The sequence below is a fragment of the Stegodyphus dumicola genome, chromosome 6 (assembly GCF_044657685.1).
Source record: "Stegodyphus dumicola isolate Sdum_Otavi_A_Nest chromosome 6, ASM4465768v1".
Taxonomy (NCBI): Eukaryota; Metazoa; Arthropoda; class Arachnida; order Araneae; family Eresidae; genus Stegodyphus; species Stegodyphus dumicola.
The window spans coordinates 7,479,734-7,503,853 of record NC_140773.1 but is presented as its reverse complement, the minus strand read 5'-3'; the positions used below and the strand labels follow the sequence as shown (position 1 = coordinate 7,503,853).

At 31.1% G+C, this 24,120-nt stretch overlaps 1 protein-coding gene across 2 annotated transcripts in view; it reads left to right on the top strand.

The window, feature by feature from the left end:
- The first annotated feature begins 796 nt into the window (after positions 1 to 796).
- Positions 797 to 24,120, top strand: part of Rpp25 (ribonuclease P protein subunit Rpp25) — a 33,033-nt gene continuing 9,709 nt past the window's right edge. The window contains exons 1-4 of one of the 2 annotated variants that reach the window (XM_035367908.2): positions 797 to 1,084; positions 7,924 to 8,072; positions 13,468 to 13,560; positions 22,905 to 22,939. In XM_035367908.2, the coding sequence (XP_035223799.1) occupies positions 1,066 to 1,084; positions 7,924 to 8,072; positions 13,468 to 13,560; positions 22,905 to 22,939 (296 nt within the window). In that variant the 5' untranslated portion in view covers positions 797 to 1,065. Of the gene's footprint in view, positions 1,085 to 7,920; positions 8,073 to 13,467; positions 13,561 to 22,904; positions 22,940 to 24,120 lie in introns of both variants that reach the window. The other variant, XM_035367907.2, reaches the window with a different exon arrangement.

Below are 24,120 nucleotides of genomic sequence, written 5' to 3'. Positions count from 1 at the left end.
TAAATTTTTACTGTGTTAATTTATTTTTCTTCCTTCTTTACTATTATTAAATGGTGACCATATACAAATGGCTTTTCATGAGGCTCCTGATTTTAAAAATCAAGCCCTGATTTATAAACCTCAGTTTAGAATAGAAATAGCTATAAGGAAATCCTTTATTTTCAGGGGTTCAAGAGTGAGACAGGAGACTTTAGTGCTGTGTACAGTATGCATTAACAATACTTTATTTAAGGTTAAAAATGCTCTATGTGTATAACATAATTAATTAATAGTAACTCTAATTATATATGCTACAGAAATAATGTACTTTATGTAGCATTCATTATGATCTGTGGCTTTATATACAGAAAAAAGCTTAATTACCTAACATCCAACAATTTAAAAATTTTATAAATTTGATTTTTTTTTTTTTTTTTTTTTTTTTTACATAAAAAATTGAGCAAATGAGAAACTTGTAAAGCCGACATAAAGCACATATGGGACTACGAACTCAGAACAAGCAAACGTTGTCACCAGACAATGTGATTTAGTGCCAATAATGGTAGTTCGGTAGCCTATACCGATTGCAGGAAATTTTCCGCTAAAACATCGCTAAACAACAGTCGAAACGGCAGCAATTAGCATACAGCACTGAAATAACGCTAATAAGGGAGCGAAGCGAGGACAAAAGGTTCCAAAAAATGTGGCCGATGATGTAACTTGTCACGTGACACATAGCCAATGACAAGTAGAAATGACTGAACGTTGCCAGTTTTGAACATTAAATTTTTTTTACATATTTTTTTACAGTAAACTGGCATTATCGTCAATGTTTACATTCTAAGCTGTGCACGCGTTTTAGCAGCAGGCAAACTGATGTGTGTGGAGTTTTCATCTATGTAATTAAGCTCTTATTGATTGAGAGATTGCTGATTTGTTATTATAATATGAGCTGTATACTGTAGTTTTATTTTTGAAACTAAAAAATGCTTAGCGTATGTTTCCGGTTAATTTTTTTAAATATTTTCCTGTATATGCAGTTATTTTAAAATATTAGGTCATCATTGTGTGGAAGGACACTGCGAAATGGCTATGAAATCAGTTTGTATGTATTTTTTTTTTTTTTTTTTCTTTTTGTAAAATAAGTTCTAGAATACATTGCTTTACAAATGTGCGCTTTTGCAGAAATATATATATAACTGCTTTTCTTTTCTTTCCGATCAATAAAAAACATCTAGGAAACTTTTGGGCTTTTACAGAAAAAAAAAAAAAAAGAGTAAAACTGGAAATATCACGCAGGGTTTGTTTTATGCGGCGGCTGTAAAAAAGAGTACGATTGTAATTGTAATAAATCATGCTAGCCGTTTTGTAAATGTTAATCTCGTTTTCGACAGAAAAAATTTTAAAAAAAATGTCTCAGTTTAGAATAGAAATGGAACTTATTATGAAATTTAAGGCTTTTGACATTTGTTATACCATACAACTAACTTTTCAACCTAATGAAATGTTAATAAGTGATCGTCATCATCTAACTCAGGTTGGTAAAAATATATTTCAGGGTGCCTCTTGGTAATTGCCACCAAGGCACAATTTCAAGATGGCCACTACACAAAACCAAAATAACAAGTCAAAGAATTGCACAAACTAGGTACACATCAATCTATTTTCACAAACTCGGCAGTGGTGTAGCTAGGATTCCAGCACCCAGGTACAACTGAAGAATTTGCCCCCCTTTTTGTGTGCCAAGAATGGAAAATCCCCTCTTACCCCACCCTAGCTACGCCACTGCAAACTCAGCATTGCACACTCCCTTGACTTTGTCCATGTACACATCGATCTATTTTCACTTTAAAATATCATAAGAATGATGTCAAAATTTGTAGCCAATCGAAGCTCAATAAACTTCATTTTAAATCATGTAATGAAATAACGTAAAAAAGGAAATCCATTTTATCTCCTATACGCACTACAAAAAGGAAATATTGACTTACCTTATTTAGAAATTTCAGTGTCTTCATTCTGTGGCACACAAAAATCCTTAACAGCATCCAAAAACTTTCTAAAATATCTGAACTAAAATATGCATGCTTCTGTCACCACATAAATTCACAAAAATAAGAGTAAAAAATATCCTCCGTTATGCCAGACTGTCGGTGACATTTTTTGCATGAAACTCTTGCAACGAAGCCATCTGAATGATTTTGACCTTACGCATTTCCTTTGTACGAACAGGATGCTTATAATGACTACTGAGTAAACTTTCATTTACACACCAGTCAATTAATGCTTTTGGTACTATTCCGTTTTGAGGACCGTAACAAAATTGCAGCGAAAATGTATGCGCAAAACGCCAAATCTAGCAAACGCGCCCATTTAACAGCGCGCCAAATCTAACGTACATCCTGATTTCAGATTGTGTAAGTTTATATAGTTCTATATTTCTTAAGACACCATTGAAATACTAGTTTAATTTTAATATCCTTTTTTGATTTTATATCCTTTTTTGATATCCTCTGGATTTAACAATTTGGGAATTGCCCATGACGAAAAGTCTGCATTAGAATTTTAGGTAAATTGCAGAATCACCCACTGCTTGACGCGTTTTTAAGAATTGCACATACTCGGTATCCATGTACACATCGACCTATTTTCACTTTAAAAAAAAATTCCCAGAATTGCACAAAAATGTCAGTGCGCACACCCTTGATTTTACCTATGTACACATCGACCTATTTTTTTCACTTAAATTGACAAAAATCCAATTGTTTTTACCCTTGTAAAAAGCGGCAAACAAATAAGTGGGCGATTCTGCACTTTACCGAGAATTTTTCAAAGAAAAGGCATGATTCATTATAGAAAATTATGTTTGAACAACGAACGAGATGAAATTATGCTTTAGCAATAACTCGATAGCAAAATAGAGATGCAGGCATCCATTCAGTTATGTTTAGCAATTTTTATATAAATTATAATAATGATCTGAAATAGTTATTTACTCTTATGCTTCCATCCAGTCATGCTTAGCCTTTTTTATATAAATTATAATAATAAAAAAGTATTATATGATATCAACCTTTCATCTAAATTAAAACATCAATCATAGGTAGTTATTTACTATTATACTTCCTTTCTTGCGTTATGGTTGCCACAGTTATTTTTGCCAGCACTGGTATTAACAATAGTTTGGCGAATTTTTACGGCCCTCAAAACCGAATAGTACCATGCTTTTTTTTTTTTTTTCCTTTTGTTTCAAATTGTATAGAAACTTCAAATTAATCTCATCACATTCAGCCATTTTACCTTGTACAGTACTAAATAAGCAAAGTGCTTCCTGACTGACATCTAATGCAGAAATAAACCCTTACAAATATTTTCCCATCAATCAAATTCACTGCTATCATGTCATAATAGGATTTGCATAACATTGAACTACTCAGGTTACCATAAATCAAACAAAAATTTGGCGATAAATGAAACAACAACTTGGCGATAATACAAGGGGCACTCTAAAATACAGACTAACCCTCAGCTTGATGCATTATTATCACTGCCACTGTCTCTCAATTTTCCAGTTTCTTTATTATATTCTTAATTTTGGAAAATAAAACTGTTGTGTGCCTTTGTTGTCTCTCCTTCTGTTTATATGTGCAGTTATGCACATATAAGTAGTTCATTCCGCTTTTAAATGTTGTTAAGTGTTTAAGTAAGTCCCCTGTAAGTTCATAGCAGTTGCTGATCTTTCTGATTGTTAGCAGGCCTGCTTTCAACATACAATAAACTAGCCTTGTTTTGGGCATATTTTTAAGTGTACATGTTACAATAGCCAGTACAGTCATGTGTTTGAGTATACATGGAATTGCACACTTTGTATTTAAGTGAACAATATCCATCAGCTGTGAAAATGGTAATATCATCCATATGGATAATTTTTTTCCCCTTATAAATTTCTTGTTTCGGTACTATTCGGTTTCGAGGGCCGTAAAAAATCGCCAAACTATTGTTGATGCCAATGCTGCCAAACATAATTACGGCAACCCTAATAATTGCGGAAAGAAAGGAAGTATAATAGTAAATAACTATCTAAGATTGATGTTTTAATTTAGATGAAAGGTTAATTTCATATAATACTTTTTTTATTATTATAATTTATATGAAAAATACTAAACATGACTGAATGGAAGCATAAGAGTAAATAACTATTTCAGATCATTATTATAATTTATATAAAAATTGCTAAACATAACTGAATGGAAGCCTGCATCGCTATTTCGCTACCAACTTATCGCTAAAGCATAATTTCATCTCGTTGTTTGTTCAAACGTAATTTTCTATAATGAATGATGCCTTTTCTTTGAAAATATTCTCGGTAAAGTGCAGAATCGCTCACGTATTTGTTTGCCGCTTTTTACAAGGGTAAAAACAATTGAATTTTTGCCAATTTTCTTTTACTTTTTAAGTGAATAAAATTACATAGATAAAGCCAAGGGTGTGCGCAGTGCCATTTTTGTGCAATTCTGGGATTTTTTTTAAAGTTAAAATAGGTCGATGTGCACAAGGATACCGAGTATGTGCAATTCTTAAAAACGCGTCAAACAATGGGGGATTCTGCACTTTACCAAAAATTCTATTGCCGACTTTTCGTCATGGGCAATTCCCAAATTGTTAAATCCATAGGATATTAAAAAGGGATTTAAAATCAAAAAAAGGATTTAAAAATTAAACTAGTATTTAAAAGGCGTCTTAAGAAATATAGAACTATATAAACTTACGCGATCTGAAATCAGCGTGTACGCTAGATTTGACGCGCTGTTGAATGGGCGTGTTTGCTAGATTTGGCGCTTTTGCGCATACATTTTCGCCGTCATTTTTTACGGTCCTCAAAACGGAATAGTACCCTTGTTTCTTATAAAAAATTATTATTGCTATTTATGAACTGGTCAACACCAATGAGCTATAAAGATAGCTAAACAATTGCTTTTGGTCAATTTCAAAGTCATAATTGGTATCCTTCCATGGGAATGTAGATAATCAAAAATTAGTGAACTGCTTTTTCACTTTTAAATTATTTCAACTTACTATTTTGAGAAAAGCCGTAGTTTTATATAAAGTTTAATAATTTATTTCTAAATATATCAACATTATAAAATATGGTATTTTAAATTAAATATTCTGCTATTTTAGAGTTTATTTGCAGTTGAATGCAATACATATGTAACTGTAGAATTTTTTATGTATTGATGTTTGAGGCATACAAGGTGAACAAAATATTTCACAAAAATGTAGGATAAGTAGAATTGACAAAAATGAGCATATTTTTAATATGATGTTTTTGTGTAGAAATGATTCACATTTGTGCTAGCATGTAAGAAAGATATTACCAACATGCCAGTCAATCAAAAGAAACATTTTGTTGGCTCCATTTTTTATAATATATGCTTGAAAGTGAGCATTCCTAAATCTAATGAGATTCCTAAATCTACACCAATACATATTCGCTGACATTATCATTATAATCACTAAATCTGCATATTTGATTTAAAATCGGATTATTTCAGTCCCTTCTACTTGTCTTTACATTTTTGCCGGATATTTTATAATCATCCTATGTATGACAATGGGATTTGGGTTTATAATTTTCTTGAAAAATCATTAATTTCTGTCTTTGTTCAGTGAATATTAAATCAAACTTCTGTAACCAATTAAGTGAATGAGGTCATTAAAAAATAGTAATTTAACCTACATATGATTTCCTTTTAACCCGCGAGCACACGCACCGGGTATCTCATACTCAAGGGCATATTCTTTGTCCCATATCTCAAAATCCCTTTCCTGGAAATGGACGAAACCTTTTGTAGCTGAATTCAAGGTCACATTCATGAAGCTGGGAAATCCGTGGAGTAATTCTTCAAATACTTTTCTGGAAATTGTACCGTTTGAGTATGTAATACCCCTGCGCCTTCTCGTGTTCGTAATTTTTGCGCGCATGCTCATGGGTTAATAGATTGCCTGCATTAAGGAAGACTTTATGGTTTTCCTATGTTTAATGCAAATATGAGAGCTAACCCATGGAAACTCCTCCACAAAACATTTCTTCTAAGGCTGATGGCATTTGTATAGCTTGCCATAAGTATTTAAATAATTCTTACCAAAAAGCCATGAACTCATTGGTGATTTTGGAAAGCATTTGTAAACTTACTGGGAACTTTAGAGAGAACAATTTTTTAGATATCTTTGCATTATTTCCTTGACAAATTTTCCATGCAAGACTCGCCCATTTCTTGATTTTTCATACTGTTCTTCATATGTACACAGCAATCTGTTTGCTAATTAAAAAGATACGAGAATTTCACAAATTCAGCATCACTGACGACCTTGGTGCCAAAATTCTAAAATAAGAAGGAAAAAGAGGTACATGAGGACTTTAGGTGAGCCACATTACATTGCATGCAAAAAGTCCAAAATTTCACAGATAGCGATGAAAATTGCATGAAGAACATAATACTATTTAGAATGTAGAATATCGTAAAGACTAAGAAACTTGACAGTTGAGGTGGTTTTAATTCCATTTTTATTTCCAGTTGACATTTGTGGCCACAGTCACTTAGCATTCTAATCATGCCTATTTACAGAACAATTACATTTTTGATACTTTTGCGATAGAAAGGGAGCTCAGCAAAATTACGTACAAGCAGCACACAGACAGAAGCTAAAGTGCATAGTTATCCAATATGGAAGCACATGAAGAAGAAAGGTTTTGGTTTAAGTTCTCAAAGTTTAGGTTTTCAATTACTGTGTCATCAACATTGCACGAGCTTTGTGGCATAGATTAATCTAGAAATGATGCAGTCCAAAAATGTTATTATTATTTTTAGAATGAAGATGGGAGTTAAAAAAGCTATTATTAATTCATTATTTGAAAGATAGATATTTTATATTTTACATATATGTGTGTGTGTGTTTGAAACCTATTTCTCTCTTTTTGAACAATAATTGTTTACCTTAAAAGTTTCTTTAGTTATTAATAATATAGCATAATGACAATAAGCATATCAGAGTAGAGAATGTGTTTATACTTGGTGGAGTTCCAGCCTTGTATCTGGGCCCACCAGCAGCCGAGTGGTAAAGTCGCTGAACACTGGTAGTTCGGTCCGAGGTTCGAATCCCGCGAACGGGCTGGCTGCATGGGTGTTTTCGTGGTTTTCCCCATGTGTAACGTGTGTACAAGCCAGTTCCCTTAGAAAGTCCTCCACGAAGGCATCCCTCCCCTTAGGCAGATAGCCCTAGTGTGCTTTGCCATAATTAATTAAAATACACCACCCTTGTATCTAACAGCTAAATGTGGAGGAACCTAGTGAACAGCTAAGTGAATAATCGCTTTAGTTCAGAAACAGAGACGTAAACTCAAGAAGGGTTAAATACCCATTTCTCAAAATGAGAATTAAACAGATAGCTCCTTTTTCAGGGCATACAGCAAAGCCTCCACTTGGGCATGAACTCAATAAGAATTAAGACTTAACCAAAAAGATATAGCCGAAGCTATCAAAATTCTAAGTAGTTGGTCCCTAAATATTGAATAAGCTAGTGAAGCTGTCAAGGGCCAGTAATATGGCCAAGCGTATTACTTAATAGAAACGTGACCATAAGGCAAATGCGTGCTATTTAGAAAACTCTGAGGCTATCTCTCGAAGTCAGTGGAGCTTCGGCTTAAATACCACTCTTACTCATTTGCATTAAATGCGATTCTAAAAACACATTCTGGTAGAAAATTGTAAGCTGAATTTAGGAAGGACAGGAAACTAGCTTTAACTAAACTTAACTATTAGAAACTTTGGATAAATCTTACACACTTAACATATAATTTAAGCATTGATTTTTGATAGATACTTATAATCTTCAATTTTTATTTGTATTAATATATATATTATTCATTTCTTTTTAAAGTAGCTGAGTATTATAATAAAGGAGAAATGAAAGTGATGGACAAAGATCCAAAAGAACAATTCAGAGATCTTCCAGATAATACCATAATAGTGAAAGTGAAGCGTGGAAGTAAAATAAGAAATATAATGGGATTTGTTGAAAAAAGTTTCAAGGTATTTGAAATGTTCTTCCTCTCTTGCATTTAAAAATGTAGTATTTATAGTTGCCAACTGTCCCAGTTTTTCTTTACATCTCCCGGTAGATCGCAAAATTTTCTGTTTTTTTAATTTTTAGCCTTTACTATAAAAAATGTTTCTCAATGATAAATGAAATTTATTGAATTGATGAAGCTTAATTAAACAAAAAACATTGCCCCATCTCTAATGAGTTTGGGAATATTTTTTCCTGTTAAACTTGTATTTCATCTGAATTGTGTTTTTTTGTATTACATTTTATTGATCTTATTAAATTTCATTTGATCTGAGTTGTCTTGATGTACTGTAGGCATTTGTAGATTTTTATATGCGGATTCAAGCAATGTGTAATCAGTTAATATTTTTATTTAATTTTTTTTTAACTTCAAAATATGATACATTACTAAATTTATCCACACAAGTACTATATACATTAATTATTAATTTTATTTCCATTGTATTTAACCGCTTGCCTGATTATCCCGAGTTATCTCGGGTTCGTATATATTGCAGTTAATTATTATCCCGAGAAAACTCGGGCGAAGCAGAATTGGTTAGTACGATTTCTTTTATCACGGCTTTACTTGGTTTGGAGGAAATGAAAGGAAATATTTAGCTTTGATTGGAAGTTTGCCAAATTTTGTTGGTTGCGCGGTTCTTTTGGAGGGACTGGTCGCGTGTTTCCCTATTCTATAATATACGTTGACTTGTGGATTAGTAATGTATAAAGAAGGATGCATGCATTGGAAAAAAATAAAATAATGGCAATGATGGAAGATAGCGAAAGCGATGATTTTTCAGATAGTGATTATAAAAAGGTGGGGGGAAAAAAATCCAACGAGACAGTGTACTCTTTGCTCCCATGAAAGAGATTCCAGCGGTAAGCCAGTAAGAAAAAAGACCAGATACCAGTGTAGAACGTCAGGTATCACTCTGTGTTGTCCCTTGTTTCAAAAACTATGATACCAAGATTAATATTTAACTTTTTTCGTTTGCTCGAGCTAACTCGGAATAATAAACTAATATTAAAAATAAATGCTTTTACACCTTCAAAAAATTAAAAATTCAACTTAAAATCTGCATATTTTGATTTGTTTTGTTTTGTTGTATTTAATAATAAAATAAAAAAATGTGATGATTTTTTGCAATTTTTTTCAAAAAAATTTGTAAAGGAAGCAGTTAAAAGTAGTTTGATAAATAAATGCTTTACCTCACTACTCAGGATTTTCTCAATGTAAAGTGAAAGAAAATTGCAAAGTGAAATTAGCCAAAGAACGTAAAAATTAGAATATCCAATTAAATGCTAATATATTTTACACCAGAATTGAATGGCATATAGTTCAATAACCTGAATCATGCATTGTAAAGGGAAATAAAGTTATTCTGGAGTTACTTTGAAATGGTGTCACAGCACAGCTTGAAAACAATATGGTTTCTTCCAATTTTTAAAATTTCAAGTTGGCAGTTGTGATATTTGTGTAATATAACCAAGATCAGGTTTAATGCATCCCTTAAACCCGAGTTGTGACGTGTCTTTGACTAAGCCCTATGTTCATGATTTTCAGCTCTCAATCCAAGTTCATATTTCCAGATCAAGACATCTCTTTAGAAACCACATGTGGTGAAGATACTAGGAGAGGATACAGGTTGTGATGGTAATATCAGTTTGCAGTTTGGTCATAATTAGGATGGCATTTGATTATAGATCACAACAGTTGCAAATGTGATTGTGCATGAGTTAGCAAGTATCTTTAAAATACAGTCAAAAGTCGTTAATCCGGACTCGTCGGGACTTCGGCGATTCCGGATTATCGATTTTTCCGGATTATAGATCATCAGTTTAAATCTGATAAGATGGCATGCAGAAATTATAAAATTAAAAATATGAAACTGTAATTTATGAAATAAAGAACAATTATGATCTAAAGGGTATCAAAATTTACACACAAAAAAAAAGCTTAATATTTATTTGTGTACTTTATTAAACATTTCTTTCAATGTAAGTTGTTTAAGTTGCTTCGTTTTTTATGTGGTAATACATTTTCTTTAATTCTATAAACAGACATAATTTCTTGTTCAGTTACAAAGTTCCGCTGTTCAGGTCCTATAATTGCTGTGTTGAGAATACCGACTAATTTGTCAATCGAAATTTTTTCGTTTTCAATAAACTCTGTCACTTTCTTGGCTATCGGAAGCAAATTATAATGACAATGAATTTGATTTAAATAATATCAAAGACGGAGTACATCGAGATGAAATACTACATTTAGTAAGGAATTATAAGCCAAATGAAAAAAAAAAAAAAATCTGCCCTGAAGATAAGGATAGTGCTGACAGATCAACTTCCAATTCATTGCATGCCACACTGCAATGTTAAAGATAAACAAAGTTTAGATAAACAAACATTAAAGTTTAGATAAACAAAGGGTATGCCTTTATCCATTTTTTGCAGCAATTCCACTTTTTGTTTAATGGACTTTGAAGCATACTTTCGCTTTGTAGATCCTTTACATATTAGTAAATATATATCAGAAATTCTTTTTGACATAATCAAAAGTTCAAGCTTACTTTTATAAAATTGCTCTAACAGTCTGCAAAAAATAATAACCCGGATCCAATTCGAAGATCAAGGAACAACGCAATCTGCAACATTAACTGAATTAGATAATTTTAGCTTAGCTTATACTGTCCTTTATACATTAAACGCGCATTCGTAAACGTATTTTGCGCACGCGCACATACATATTCGCAGACGTAAATGTCTTACGTGCATGCATCAACGCGACGCATGCGCAGAAAGTTTGTAGCTTTGAGGTCCGGATTATGGGTGTCCGAATTAATGACTTTTGACTGTATATGTGATTTTCACCTGCACCGCACTGAGATTGGAGTGCAAGTTTCAGGAATCAGACAATCTATCCATCAACAATCAATGCGAGGAAGGCTGTACATCTCAGCTGTTTTCACTGCTATGCTAATACATGCCTGAGCCTCAGCTAAGAATCTGTCTGTGTAAAAAAAATGTGTATTTTGTGATGTAGTCCTTTAGAAACTGTTCATATCAAGTATGATTGTACCTGACAAACTGTTCTGTAATTAGCTGCAAAACAGTGGCGTAGCGAGGGGGCAAGGGGGTGTATGATGCCTCAGGCGCTGCTCACAGAGGGGCGCAAAATGGTCTTCAAACAAGATTTTCATCATATCACTTTGTTTTTTTCGGAGGGAGTGGGTGCCAAAAAGGTATTTTGCCCCGGGTGCCAGTTATGCTCGCTACTCCACTGCTGCAAAATATCATTAGTCAGCTTAGTCAAACATGCCCATGACAGAATGTTTGATTTCTATAAGATAATGCAGGATCATTGGATCTGTTGCATAACTCAGATCTTGTACTAACAGATTTGCCATATTTTTTGGTACTGAAGTGTGCCATCGCAGACAAGCCTTTGTTCAAGGAAACTGGAATGAATGAGTAGCTGGCAGATTTCTGTGCTTTTCAGTTTAATAGAGTTTTTAGAATGTAAATGTAGAACAGCAACTATTTTTAAAATATGCCTGAAGATTTCACAGGAATGTTTTGGTGCATATAGTACCAACTTTTTGCAGCAGTCAGATTTTAGTTTTATATAAAATATGCGTAAAGGAAGCAGCCAGCATTTTACTAGTAACTTAAGAGAGAAAGTATACTAATATTGCTTTAGGGATGAGTCAAATTTCAAATTCTTTACCTTCAAATTTTTAGAGGCTCAGAACTGAAAACTTCTTTCCTTTCAAATTTTAAAATGCGAGTAAAAATAAAAATTTTCTTACATTATAACTTACGTATCTATGTTTATGTGTTAAATAATTACTTCTAGCAAGAGATTTATTCTATATTTTAGTATACCTGTATTTTCCATTCAAATTAAATCTTCTTATCTTGAAATATAATTTTTTGCCCATATTACTGTATGATAAACTTTATTAGTAATTATATTCAACATTTTTGGAAGTCATCTATCAAACTCTACATTAGAGTTTCCCAAACTTCTCTCATCATAGAAAACTTTTTATGTTTTAAAGGTCTAAAATTTTGAAGAAACATTAGAATAAATTTGTATTTTTTATTATAATAAATGAAAGCACAAATACTCTATTAGATAAACAAAATACACAATAATTCCAATTTTTATGTCATATAAAAAATTTCAATTTTTTAATGTTAAAAAGAAGAAACAAAAAACTAATTAAATGAAAGAAGTAATGTGGAAGGAAATAAAACATCATTTTTAGTTTTCAGTCACTTTGATGTCTTTGATTTAAAAATTTGAAGGGTTTCTTTTTACTAGTAAATAAGTGATTGTGAAATAATGAGTGAAATTTAACTTTTTTTTGGTATATTTCCATCATAGTGGAAAATCAAAAAAAAAAAAAAAATTTTTTTTTGTACAAAAGTACTTTTGATGACTGAAAATGTTACTAGTTAGTAAAAATTTTATATTTATGTATACTTTCAAAAATAGAATAAAATAAGTAAAAGTTCTAAGGAAACCAAGACTTAAAAAACAATAAGGTAACATTAGAAACACATCTTTATTTCTGAGCACAGAACAGAAACTGATGTTGATAAAAAACAGAAATGCATTTCATTAACTAAAGGTAATGATTAATCTGCTATCATACATCCATTTGTTTCAGAAGAACAATTGTTTGGAACAATTTTTCTGCTTTGTCACAAGAGCCAATTACCACAGATCGCTTTTGAGTTAATGCAGGGGAAACTGGTTCTCCATTACAAACAAGCTGATAGCTGATTAGTTGAAAAAAGAACAACTTGCAATTTTTTTAGAAAGAAATGAAAAAATTGCACATCTTTCTTTCAATAGTAAACTAGACAGAAAAATTGTCGGAAACAGTTGTTGTGTGAAACAATTGCTTGTGTTATATGGACCTAAGAGTCCAGCAAAATAACCAATTTAGGGAAAAAGTCTTGACCAATATCAGCGGAAGATTAATACTGTTTACAAGTAAGTGATATTTTTTTAGTGATGAGAGCCATGTGTTAAACTATACTGCTGTTTCAAAAATAGTTTTCTTGGCAATAAAAGTGAGTGAGCTTAACTGTGATTAGATTTTCTTGATTTGAGACAAATTTTTGTTAGAAAAATTAGTCTTATTTCAAGTTAAAAGTAGATTGTGCTTATGGATTAAAATAACCATAATTGCTTTTCTTTTTCTTTCTTTTTTTTTTTTTTTTTTTTTTTCAGTTAGTATGTTAACATAAAAATGCTTTACAGTTTTTTTAATAACTGAAGAAACATTCTTAATTTTTTGAGTTAATTATCTAAAATTATTTTTTATGACCATGTCAATTTACACTACAGATTTCTTTTTTCAGGAAGAAACAAATACACATATGATATTCACAGGATGTGGAGATGCTATTGAAAAAACAATAACTTGTGCAGAAATCTCTAAAACTAAGTTCAAGGTAAGATCACATACTTTATGTAATTTAAAATAAATGAGGTAAAATTAATGTAGATTTATTTAATGTAATATAGACCAAAAATATAATTATGTAGTGGAATTTTTGGATGTAGAAAGTATGTTTAGTTGCTTTGAACAGTAAATTGTCTGAAATGATGAAAAAAAAAATCGTAGTTATTTATATTGATTTTTTTTTTTCTTTACTTATTGTGGTCATCAAATAGAAAAAGGGAAAAATTAAAATTTACTGTTAATCCATGTATTATTTTACAAATGAATTGTGAATACTTCCTGTTATAATTTGGATTAGACTGTATACTATTTCATTTAAAAAATGTGTGCACTTTGTGTCGCTATCATTTACATTTATCATTATTTAAATTCAAGAATGATCTATCATAGGAAGAGCGCATCTCATTTTTATTTAAAGTATTTTTACATTTTGCATGTTGTCATTCTGTGAACAGTATAATAAGCAATTTAATATTAGAAACAATCATGCATATAAAAAATAAACATACCTACAAATACAAAACTAATAAATATTTAATATAACATTGCAGTAAAATTAATTCAAATAATTGCAGTTTCATAGATACAATTTATAGATACAGCCTGCAGCAAAAATAACTCACACATTTCAAAGAGGGGTTGAAAAATATATTACAAGCTATCATTAAACATTTTTTATTCCTCAAATGTAAATATAAAAAAGTTATATTATTTTAAGTTTTAAAAATTACATCATCTAAATGGTGGTCTTGACGGCTGATACACATCTGGAACCATTCTTGGAAGTTTTCCATCATTCTCTCTAGCATGCCAGGTGAAATTCCTTCAGTTTCTTCTTGAATAGTCTCCTCAAAGTCTGCTGGAGACAATTCCTGACCAATCATAATTTTGTAAGGGTGTAAATGAAGGTCAGTATGCAAAATTCACATCAGAGTTTTTTCTGTAATCTGAGGGTTATTTTATACTGAATGCATTTGAAACAGCTGAAATGAACCCAATTCTAGAAGAAGGAGAACACAATAAGCACATCTTAGAACACCATATGCTGTACTTGACCATTGAACTAAAGAATATGAATAGATCCTCTGATTCCTTTGAAATTCTTTAACTAAGTTGTCAGACAGCGCTTTGTTCAAGGCTGATGTTATGATGGACATGAAATTTTTGCTATTGAAGGAAATAGGAAGTGATGATTTTTATGGGCTTTATGCTATACTATTGATTCATATTTTAGGTAATGTAACTTCCTTATTGGCCGTATTCAGTATAAATGCTGGTTACATTCTGGGATCTTCAACAAGACAGAATATTTTTAAAGTTACTGTAAATAATTAGAACTTTTTATTCAAAATTTCTGAAGATATATGTGAATTTATATATTGGTGCATTTTGAAATTTGTCATATTTATTGAAAGCGATAATAAAGAAAATGTGGTTTACGCACTTTGTTAAAATTATTTGAAAGTAGAAACAATGTGACTTTTTTTCCGCACATCCCACAATGTAAAAAGGTAAGAATGATGTGACTTTCTCCTGTACAATGGAAGGGAAAGGAAAATAGGTTACCATATATTAAAAAGTTCATCAAGTGAATTATTCTTGGCTCAAACTGAAAAAAATGCAGCAAGTTAAGTTTTTGAAAATCTCCATAAATTTCGCACCAAATTTTACAAAATTTAATATTTAGGCATAATTTGAGTCGTAGAATCGAAATATGGGGAAAAATTGGTATGTTATTTCAGAAAAAGTCTCATTTTGTGAAATACCTGTATTGGAAAAAAGCTATGTATAAATCTATTATATACCTTAAGTCGTGCTTTCGAGACATGAAAAATGCAATTTGAATTTCTTCAATTGGCCCAGTAAAATAGGAGATATGGAACTCTCCCCCCTTTTGGGGGACAGGCGCAGTATACAGCATATGGGTATGAAAGAAAGCTTCATCTTTTGAGGTTATTACACTCAAATCAACCCAATTTTTGGTATCTTTATATTAATGAAGATATGGGATGTGAAATGCTGTTCAGACAGGCGATGCGTTACCAATCAAAACAAGCAGTAATCAGAAGGAGCAATGTCTGGGGAATACAGCAGAAGGAAGGGGAACTTCTCATTTGAGTGTTTCTGGGTAGGTTTTAACCAGCGCCATTACATGTATATGAATGTTATCGTGCAGGAGAATAATTTTGTCATGTTTGGAGTAGTAGTGGGCACATTTTCTTTTGAGTGCTTGGCTCAGTCTCATCAGTTGTGTTCGCTAGAAAACCCTAATAATGGTTTCATTCTGTTTCAGCAACTCATAATACATGACACCAAGTTTATCCCACCATATGCACAACATGATTTTTTTTCCATGAATATTTTTCGATGTTAAAGCATGGCCTGGTGGTACCCATGATTTCTTCTTCTTTGGGTTATCGAAGTGAATCTATTTTTCATCACCAGTAATTATACAATGCAAAAAAACCTTTTCATTTATGCCTGGCAAGCAGCATTTCACATATAAAAAACCAGCATTCAATGTTCCTCAGCTTCAGCTCATATGGAACTCAATTTCCTTGTTTTTGGAATCATTCCCAATGATTTTAAACATTGTGAAACTGCATGTTCTACTTGGATTTGGCATGAATCTTCATCCTGTAATGCTTTCTATACTGCGATTTCATACAATTTCATCCTTCCATTAATGTTCCTTGTATTCAACATCTAATTCACCATTCATAAACTTTTGAAACCACTCATGACAACTCCCTCACTTAAAGTGCCTCACCTTACACTTCAAGTAATTAATGCACCTCAGCTGGAGATTTCTTCAAATTAAAGAAGTAAATCAAAAGCTCCTACAAATAATGCACATTCAGCTCAAAATTCAACATTTTCATATAAAAAATATATATGATGCTGATGAAAAATCACTAATGTTTCAAGGTTATGTTGTGAGCAGCTGTCCAACCTTATGATATGGCATTTGCCATCAGACAATTTTAACCATACTTAATGGTGATGCCATTTTTTGTTAAACAGTGGAGAATTATTTGTACTTCCTATCTATATCTAAATAAAAGTTTGACGAGCATTTCCTGTGTATAATGTCATTGCACAAAAGTATATTTTTATTTATGAGGAATTTTTGCCTATATAAAGCAATTAAAAATAAAATACAAAAAAAAATTTCATGAACATATGTACTTCAGTTTTTACCATGTAGATCAAACTAGATAACTGTGTGCTGATGTTTGAAAAGCAAACTTAATATTCATACTAAAATAAAGTGACCACACATCCCAATTTTGGCGGGACAGTCCCGCTTTTTGGAGGACTGTCCCGTGTGCCACCGATTTTTAAAAATATCCTGCTTTTTTAGAAAACATCTGCATTTCTTATTTTTAATGTACTGTAAAAATATATTACCTATTATTTATTAGTTATATAGATAGTTAGTTTATTAGTTATAATATTATTTATTAGTAAATATAAATAAATAAAAAATACATAAATAAAAAAAACATATAAAATTCATGCAGAGTAAACTAAATTAGGCGATGTAACGAGTTAGATTTACTTGGTGGTGTTCGATCATTGTCGTTATGTCTGATCAAAAAAATGTGTTGTTAACGAAGGAACAGCTAGCATTAGCTGAAGGGCTATTTGCTTTCCACACCATAAACCACAATCACAGTTTCAGATCAATTGATTGTACGTCGCAAATGATCAAAATATTGTACGACAAAAAATTTGCATGTGCGAGGACAAAAAGCGAAGCAGTTATTTGTAATGTTTTTCACTATATTTGTTTTCGCAATTGCAGAAAGAATTAGATAAATGCACATTTAGCTAATATCATATATTATGATGCTTCCAACTACAAAGATTTAAAATTATTTCCCACAATTGTTAGACTTTTTGATCCAGAAACAGGGATTAAAATTAGAATATTAGGATTTGTTTCATTGCCGGGTGAAACTTCATAAATAATTTTTGATTCAATAAGTACTATTTTAAAAATGAATAATTTGAACAATAAAATTATTACCTATTGTGAGGATAACAATGCAAATTTTGGTGGAAAAGCTAGAAGAGGTATCAATAACGTTTTTATGAAACTTAACATTTGAACCAAAAAATTATTGGAGTAGATTGTGCAGCACACATTCTACACAGTACTATTCAAACAGCATCTGACTTACTTTCAGTGGATCTTGAAAATATTATTGTAAAAATTTATTCGTATTTATATAAATATATACTGTGCGTGTTGAAAGTTTGAAGGATTTTTGTGAAAGCGCAGAAATCGAATATAAAAGAATTGGGTGACATTAAAAAAGGAAATTTTATGGAAATATGTGGGGAAAATCCTTTTAATATATCAGTAACCATTTTCCGAAAAATAATATTTGCAAAAATGATCTGTTTGATAAGGTGTCATTGGTAAAAAGATATGTTACTTAAGAAAAAATTAAATGTTGGTTATCTACATATGTGGAAACAGACAAAAGAATGGACGGAGTTATTCCTTCATTTTAAACAGAATAATATTCCTTATGAAAATATTTTGAAAACTGTAGAACACACTCCCTTCCAGGAACAAATGCAGCAATGGAATGTGTTTTTTCTAATATCAATAAAATATGGACAATTGAAAAAAAAAAAAAAAAAAAAAAAAACAGTTGAACATTAAAACTTCAAAATCTGTATTGAAGGTAAAATATAATTTGACCAACTCATGTGAGAAATTTCACGACATTTTAATAAATGATCTGAATCTATTGCAAAGTATTCACTCGGATAAAAATATGACCTTGAAAGAAAATTAATTTTTTTAATAAAATTTTAAATTAATTAAAAACATACTATTCAAATTATAGTTTTTTACAAATATTTTTATATTTACCAATAGTTAATAATAAATATGTTTTTGTACATTTATAGACAAGTATATGAATGCATACAATGAAATATATTTTTTTGAATTATTGGTCTGCTTTCATAACTAAATTACAATTTTCATTTCATTCCATTTGTCCTATTTTGTCTCAATGAAAATGTGGTCACTTTATGCTAAAATGCAAATGTTCATATTTTCTTTCTCTGTTGTATAACTTTTGGATTAAAAAAATAAAGTAATTTTGGCAGATGCAGTGTTAATATCCTTTTCACACCTGAAGTTAAAGCAGCTAATTTTAAAAAAATGGAGGTGAAGTTTATATGCTTGTTTTCTGTCTTTAAATAGAAAAAAAAAAAAAAATAGTGCATGTATATTTGCGGACCAAAAAATCTAGATACACATATGTGTACCTTAGGATTCAAATAAGCAAATAATCTCATATTTCAACAATTATTAATTTTGGTATTTAAAGCATCCATTAGTTTATAACGGGAAATAAAACATGATACAAAGTATAAATTCACAACAGACCTCTTAATTTACATAAAAAAAAATTAAGTAAATTTAACTAATATTTTATCTTTACCAGTACATTATTTTGTATGAAACCTTTCAAAGCTATTTTTTAAAACACATAAGTGCATTTTGCATTTGGTACAGAACACTCATGTTCTTGATGTACACCCTAACATTCTACATCTGGATGCATTTTTATCATCCATGAATCTTGGAAGGTGATTTACATCATCAAGACATATATCTTTTACTGGTTGAAAAATCACTTTCCTCTGCTTTTTGAAATACTGTTTCTCATCTGAGCTTGAAGAGAAGTCTTGGCTTTCTTTTATTAATTATTATATTTCCTTCATGTGTGCAAAGTGCTATTGCAAGTGTCATTGGATATTCCATGAGGGATTTAATGCCCGTTAGATTGTTTTGCTTGTAATATTGTATGTGTATCACCCAACAGTTTGAAATCACTAGATCCACAAAATGGGTGAAGACTCTAACTGGCCATTTTTGTATCTTCACAGCACACCTACAGTAAGCTAAGTATCAGTCTTAGAGATCAGTTCCTCCCATCGATGTGCTGTAAGCCTTTGATACCAGGTTCAGGAACATCAATTTTTTTTTTTTCTTTTTTTGACCACCTTTTGTACGGTAATAATGGTTTGTTTCCAATGTGTGTTGATAAAAGCATTACAGTCTTATTGTCTTTCCATTTAACGAGGTACATCCTGTCATTCCTTACTATTTCATCCCACCCTTCTCTGTTCAGTTCTTTGTTAATTTTTAATGTATTCTGGACATTGTCAAGCCTGTTGCATATGATTATTCCAACAATGTGTATTTTGGTTTTCAGTATATATTCAGTGCATTTTATACCCGCAAAATATCTCTCTGTATATAGAACCATCTGAACCATGAGTGAAAACTTTTCATGTGCATGCAGCGAGTTTCTTCTTAATACCTTCTCCGAAACCATAAACACACACATCTTCTGCTGAGACACAACCTTTCCCATCATAAACTGCACACATTAGCATCAAACCATCCTTTCTGGACAGAACAAAATTTTTTTGTCCCATGGGATTCGGCTTGTTTGGGACACATTGCCGAAGGGCACAACTGCCTGTGAAAGGGATCATTTGCTCTTCCAAAGAAACGTTTTGGAGTCAAGGCAAACTAAGGCATTTTTCCTTGATGGGATTTTAAAAGGGTTGTAATTTCTGTAGTTTATCCCTGTTTCATAAGATGCTGAATCGTCTGAAAAATGCAGATTTTGGCTGAGAATGAATATTCTTGCCTTTTGGCATTGTTTGAAGAAAACGTCCTATTGACAAGTCTCTTGACAAGTTCTGTTTTGCTTGTGAGAGTTTCAATATGCGCATCGAAATGTGGAGCCTCATAAGCCGCATTATTTCATTTGCATTCCTGCTTACAGATTTATGTCTCTACTAGATAGAGTGTAGATTATTAGTTTGAGCTGCTATTTGTTAAAAAATTTCCATGCTCAGGTATTAAAAAAATTAAGTCAATGGTTATAGAGGCTCTGGAGCATCCTCAAAGTAATTCTGCAAGCATGACAATTTCTCAGTCATCCTGCAATGATAGTTGTTCTAATAAAGTATTTAAAGAGCTTTAAAAATAACAAAATAGTAAATAATAATTTTCTTTAAGTATACTTGACTTTTAGTAGCTATATTTATTAATTTTTACATTTTTTGTAATTGAAATTTCTTAAATATATGATATGTAACAGTCAAGAGGAAAGCCATGCATTAAATTTTATGAACAATCTTACATTTTCCTTTTCCTTCAAAGATTATGAAACGTGTATTTTAATATTCAGAAATAAAACAAAAAAAGGGTAAAAACAACCTGTGAAATATAAGTTATTTATCATTACTATTAAATATTATTTCTGAATAATCAATTATGTCGTCAGTGGTTTGTTTCTGAAAATATAAACTTTAGAAACAGCAATTGAAATTCAGTAATTTAAAAAATGTGCCAGTAACAGTTAAGCCTATTTTTCCTAAGGGACTAATGTACATATATGTGGACCCATATACATTTCCATGCAGTTCAATAAAAAATCACTTTAACCAGCAAAAAACAACATTAAACAAAAGCTCTAATTTAAGTATCTCTAAATATTCATTTTTAAACATTAATTATTAAAGTATTAATTAATTTATTTATTATTAATGTTTTTGAAGATTCTCTGATGCCACCATTTTTTAAATACAATCTGCTTGTAGTTCTGGTTTTTTTCAAAAGTACATACATGTGCTGCCATCCATTGGTAAAATGAAAAGCTCAAACATCCACATATAAGCTAATTAGGTTGCAATTGAGTAAATGTTTATTGGAATCTTACCAGCGGTGCAACATAGAAGATCAACATATGTGGATCTCTGTAGACTGGAGTCAAATGATAATCATTAACAACTGTTTAAAATCTGTATGTCAGCCTTAACAAATTTTTTTTCAGAATGCATCCATTGTCACATTTTTGTTGGGTCAACCTGTGTAAAAGTTGTGAAAGTTTGGACACTTGTGATCTACATCTCACTGTAAAACTCATAACAGCTCTTCTGATACGTTATATTGTTAGATACCTGTATGGTACTGACAGACTTGAGTGAGCTGCCACCCATGGAGTTGAGCTAGGAAGTTTTGCTTTATCTAGTGCATAACCTTATGTCAGTGAATTGTGCTTTTAAGGATGAACATTTGACAACATAGCCGAGTGAAATGCCTGATAGACATCTTCCATTTAAAAGCAGCTCAGTTCTAGTTTTTGTTTTATGTAAAAAGTTCATGGTATGTTCATAATTCAAAAGATAACTGAAATTTTTTCAGTAGTTCAGTACTTAGTTTATATCGGAAAATATTTTTGTGGGGTTGCTTTTCTGTGAAGTCAATTGTATATGAATGTCAATGGTTACATTCATGAAGTTAATAGTTACGTTCAAACTACCAAAAATTTGTGGAAGGCAGTAGTATGCGAATTCCTGGAAAGGCTGTAATTGTTTTCAGTTAGTGATCAAATTCTCTTCTTTATACATAATAATCAGAAATATAAGAGCCCTTTGCTACCAATCAATAATGCATGAAATATTTTTTTCCCAATTATTATTCTTCAGTTAGTGAAAAATATCCTGTGTGTTACAAATGAAGATAAAAGAAGCACACATTGCCAATTGGTGATGTGCAAGATCTTTTATTTCAGTGTTATGAAACTAGCACTGCTCATCAATTTAACAAAGTGATTCATTTAAAAAAGTTACTTTATATGTATTTTTCAATTCCATTTTCATCAAGTGTTATTTTATACCAAAAATATGATAAATAAAGCATGTATCTATTATCCTGCAATATATTGATTACAAAATTTCTAACTCTACTTCTTCTTTATGCTTTCATTTGTTCTAAAAAGAAAATTTAATAGTCTGAAGAACAGAGGTGAAATTTTTTAATAATGTGTAACCCATTATCTTATGCATAAGCATTTTGTAGTGTATATCGATAGACATTTGGGATATCTAGAGTTAATAATCAATGATATTGTTAGATTGTTATTTAATTTCAGAATAAAAAAATTAATCAGAATACTAAGGAAGTTAATAATTAAGGGTCAAACAAAATGTACATCATATGAAAAGAGACCTTAAAATCTTCAAGTTTAAAATCTCTCTCTCAATATTTTTTTTTTTTTTTTTTTTTTTTCTTTTCTTTTAAATTTGGATACTAATAGACTGTTTTAGTCTCCCTGCCTTCACATCTTACTATTTTACGTTCAAACTACCAGAACTTTTAAAAATGAGATTTATTTTAGTTTTGTTTTTATTACATAATAAAGATATAGCAAGTTATTTTTTCATTGCTAACCTTAGTGTATCATTTTCATCTTATGCACTGTTTTATTACTTCTTTGACAGGGCTTGCACCAGGTAACAAAGCTGAGTTCACTAAGGTAATTTGATATTAATAATTATGTAAATTAAAAGTGCTTGTTTATTAGCTAGGTACAAATGATTTATACCTTGGCATCTGTTGACATTGGCATAAGGTAAAAAATTGCTAATCTTCTAACCATATCAAATCATAAACAAGACAAAGAACGGGGTGAAATGTCAGATTACATTATAATAAAGTGAAATAATTGTGTGCATATATTCAGAGTTGTATCGTTAGCAAAACACACACACATATATGTGAGAAAAATAAAGAATATGTGAAAGATCAAATAAGCAGCTTAAATCTCCTTCTGTATTCTAAAAATAGTAACTTCTATTTCCACTGTGTCATTTCTAGATTAATCCATGTCATATGACTCTTACATAATTCTGGTGATGTAAATAGGACTAAAACTCTAGCAGCCAATAGTAATTTTACAGCAGTACTAACTATCCAATCAAAATACATTGAGAACCAAAACTAACTCGGGCTGAAATTAAGGTTTCACCCTGAACATACGGCACTTCCTTTCAACGCTTTGGCTTAGCTGGACTGCTGTCTGTCTGCTGTTTCCTTCTTGCTGCAAAGTTATTAGAAATGTAAACCCCATGGAATAGGCACAATTAATGTGCCAACTTAATTGTGGTCGCAACATGTTTGCTGAAATAAAAAAAATGAATATTTAATCTGCCTTCGCCTTCAATTTCCTATTCATTATGGATCAACACTTCTGTGTCATCAAAATTTCTGCTGGTCATACACTTCAGACTTTATTACATATTATTACATATATATATATATGGTGCAGATTTTATCACTGAAGTGAATGAAAGCATTTTTACTAAATATAAAACAAAGTTTGCCTTGTTCATCCTTACCATCGATGTTTTGCACTATTTGTTGACAGACCAACAAATCCTCCTGCCCCCACCTCCATAGTTTCATTTAATCATTCAAATGAAAAATCCATAGTATGTTCACTTTTATATGAATATTTTCACATCGGAAAGCTAGACTTCCTTAAGATCAATTATAAATACAGTTTCATGTGTCCAGAAATCAGATGCTAGATAAGTATGGAGCCCTTGTTTTTCAGTTTCACAAGGTTGCCATATTTTATAGTATATTTTATTCCTAGCTCCTAAGCTTCAAAAAATCATTTTGTACCTGATTAATGAGCAAGTATCCCCAAAAAAT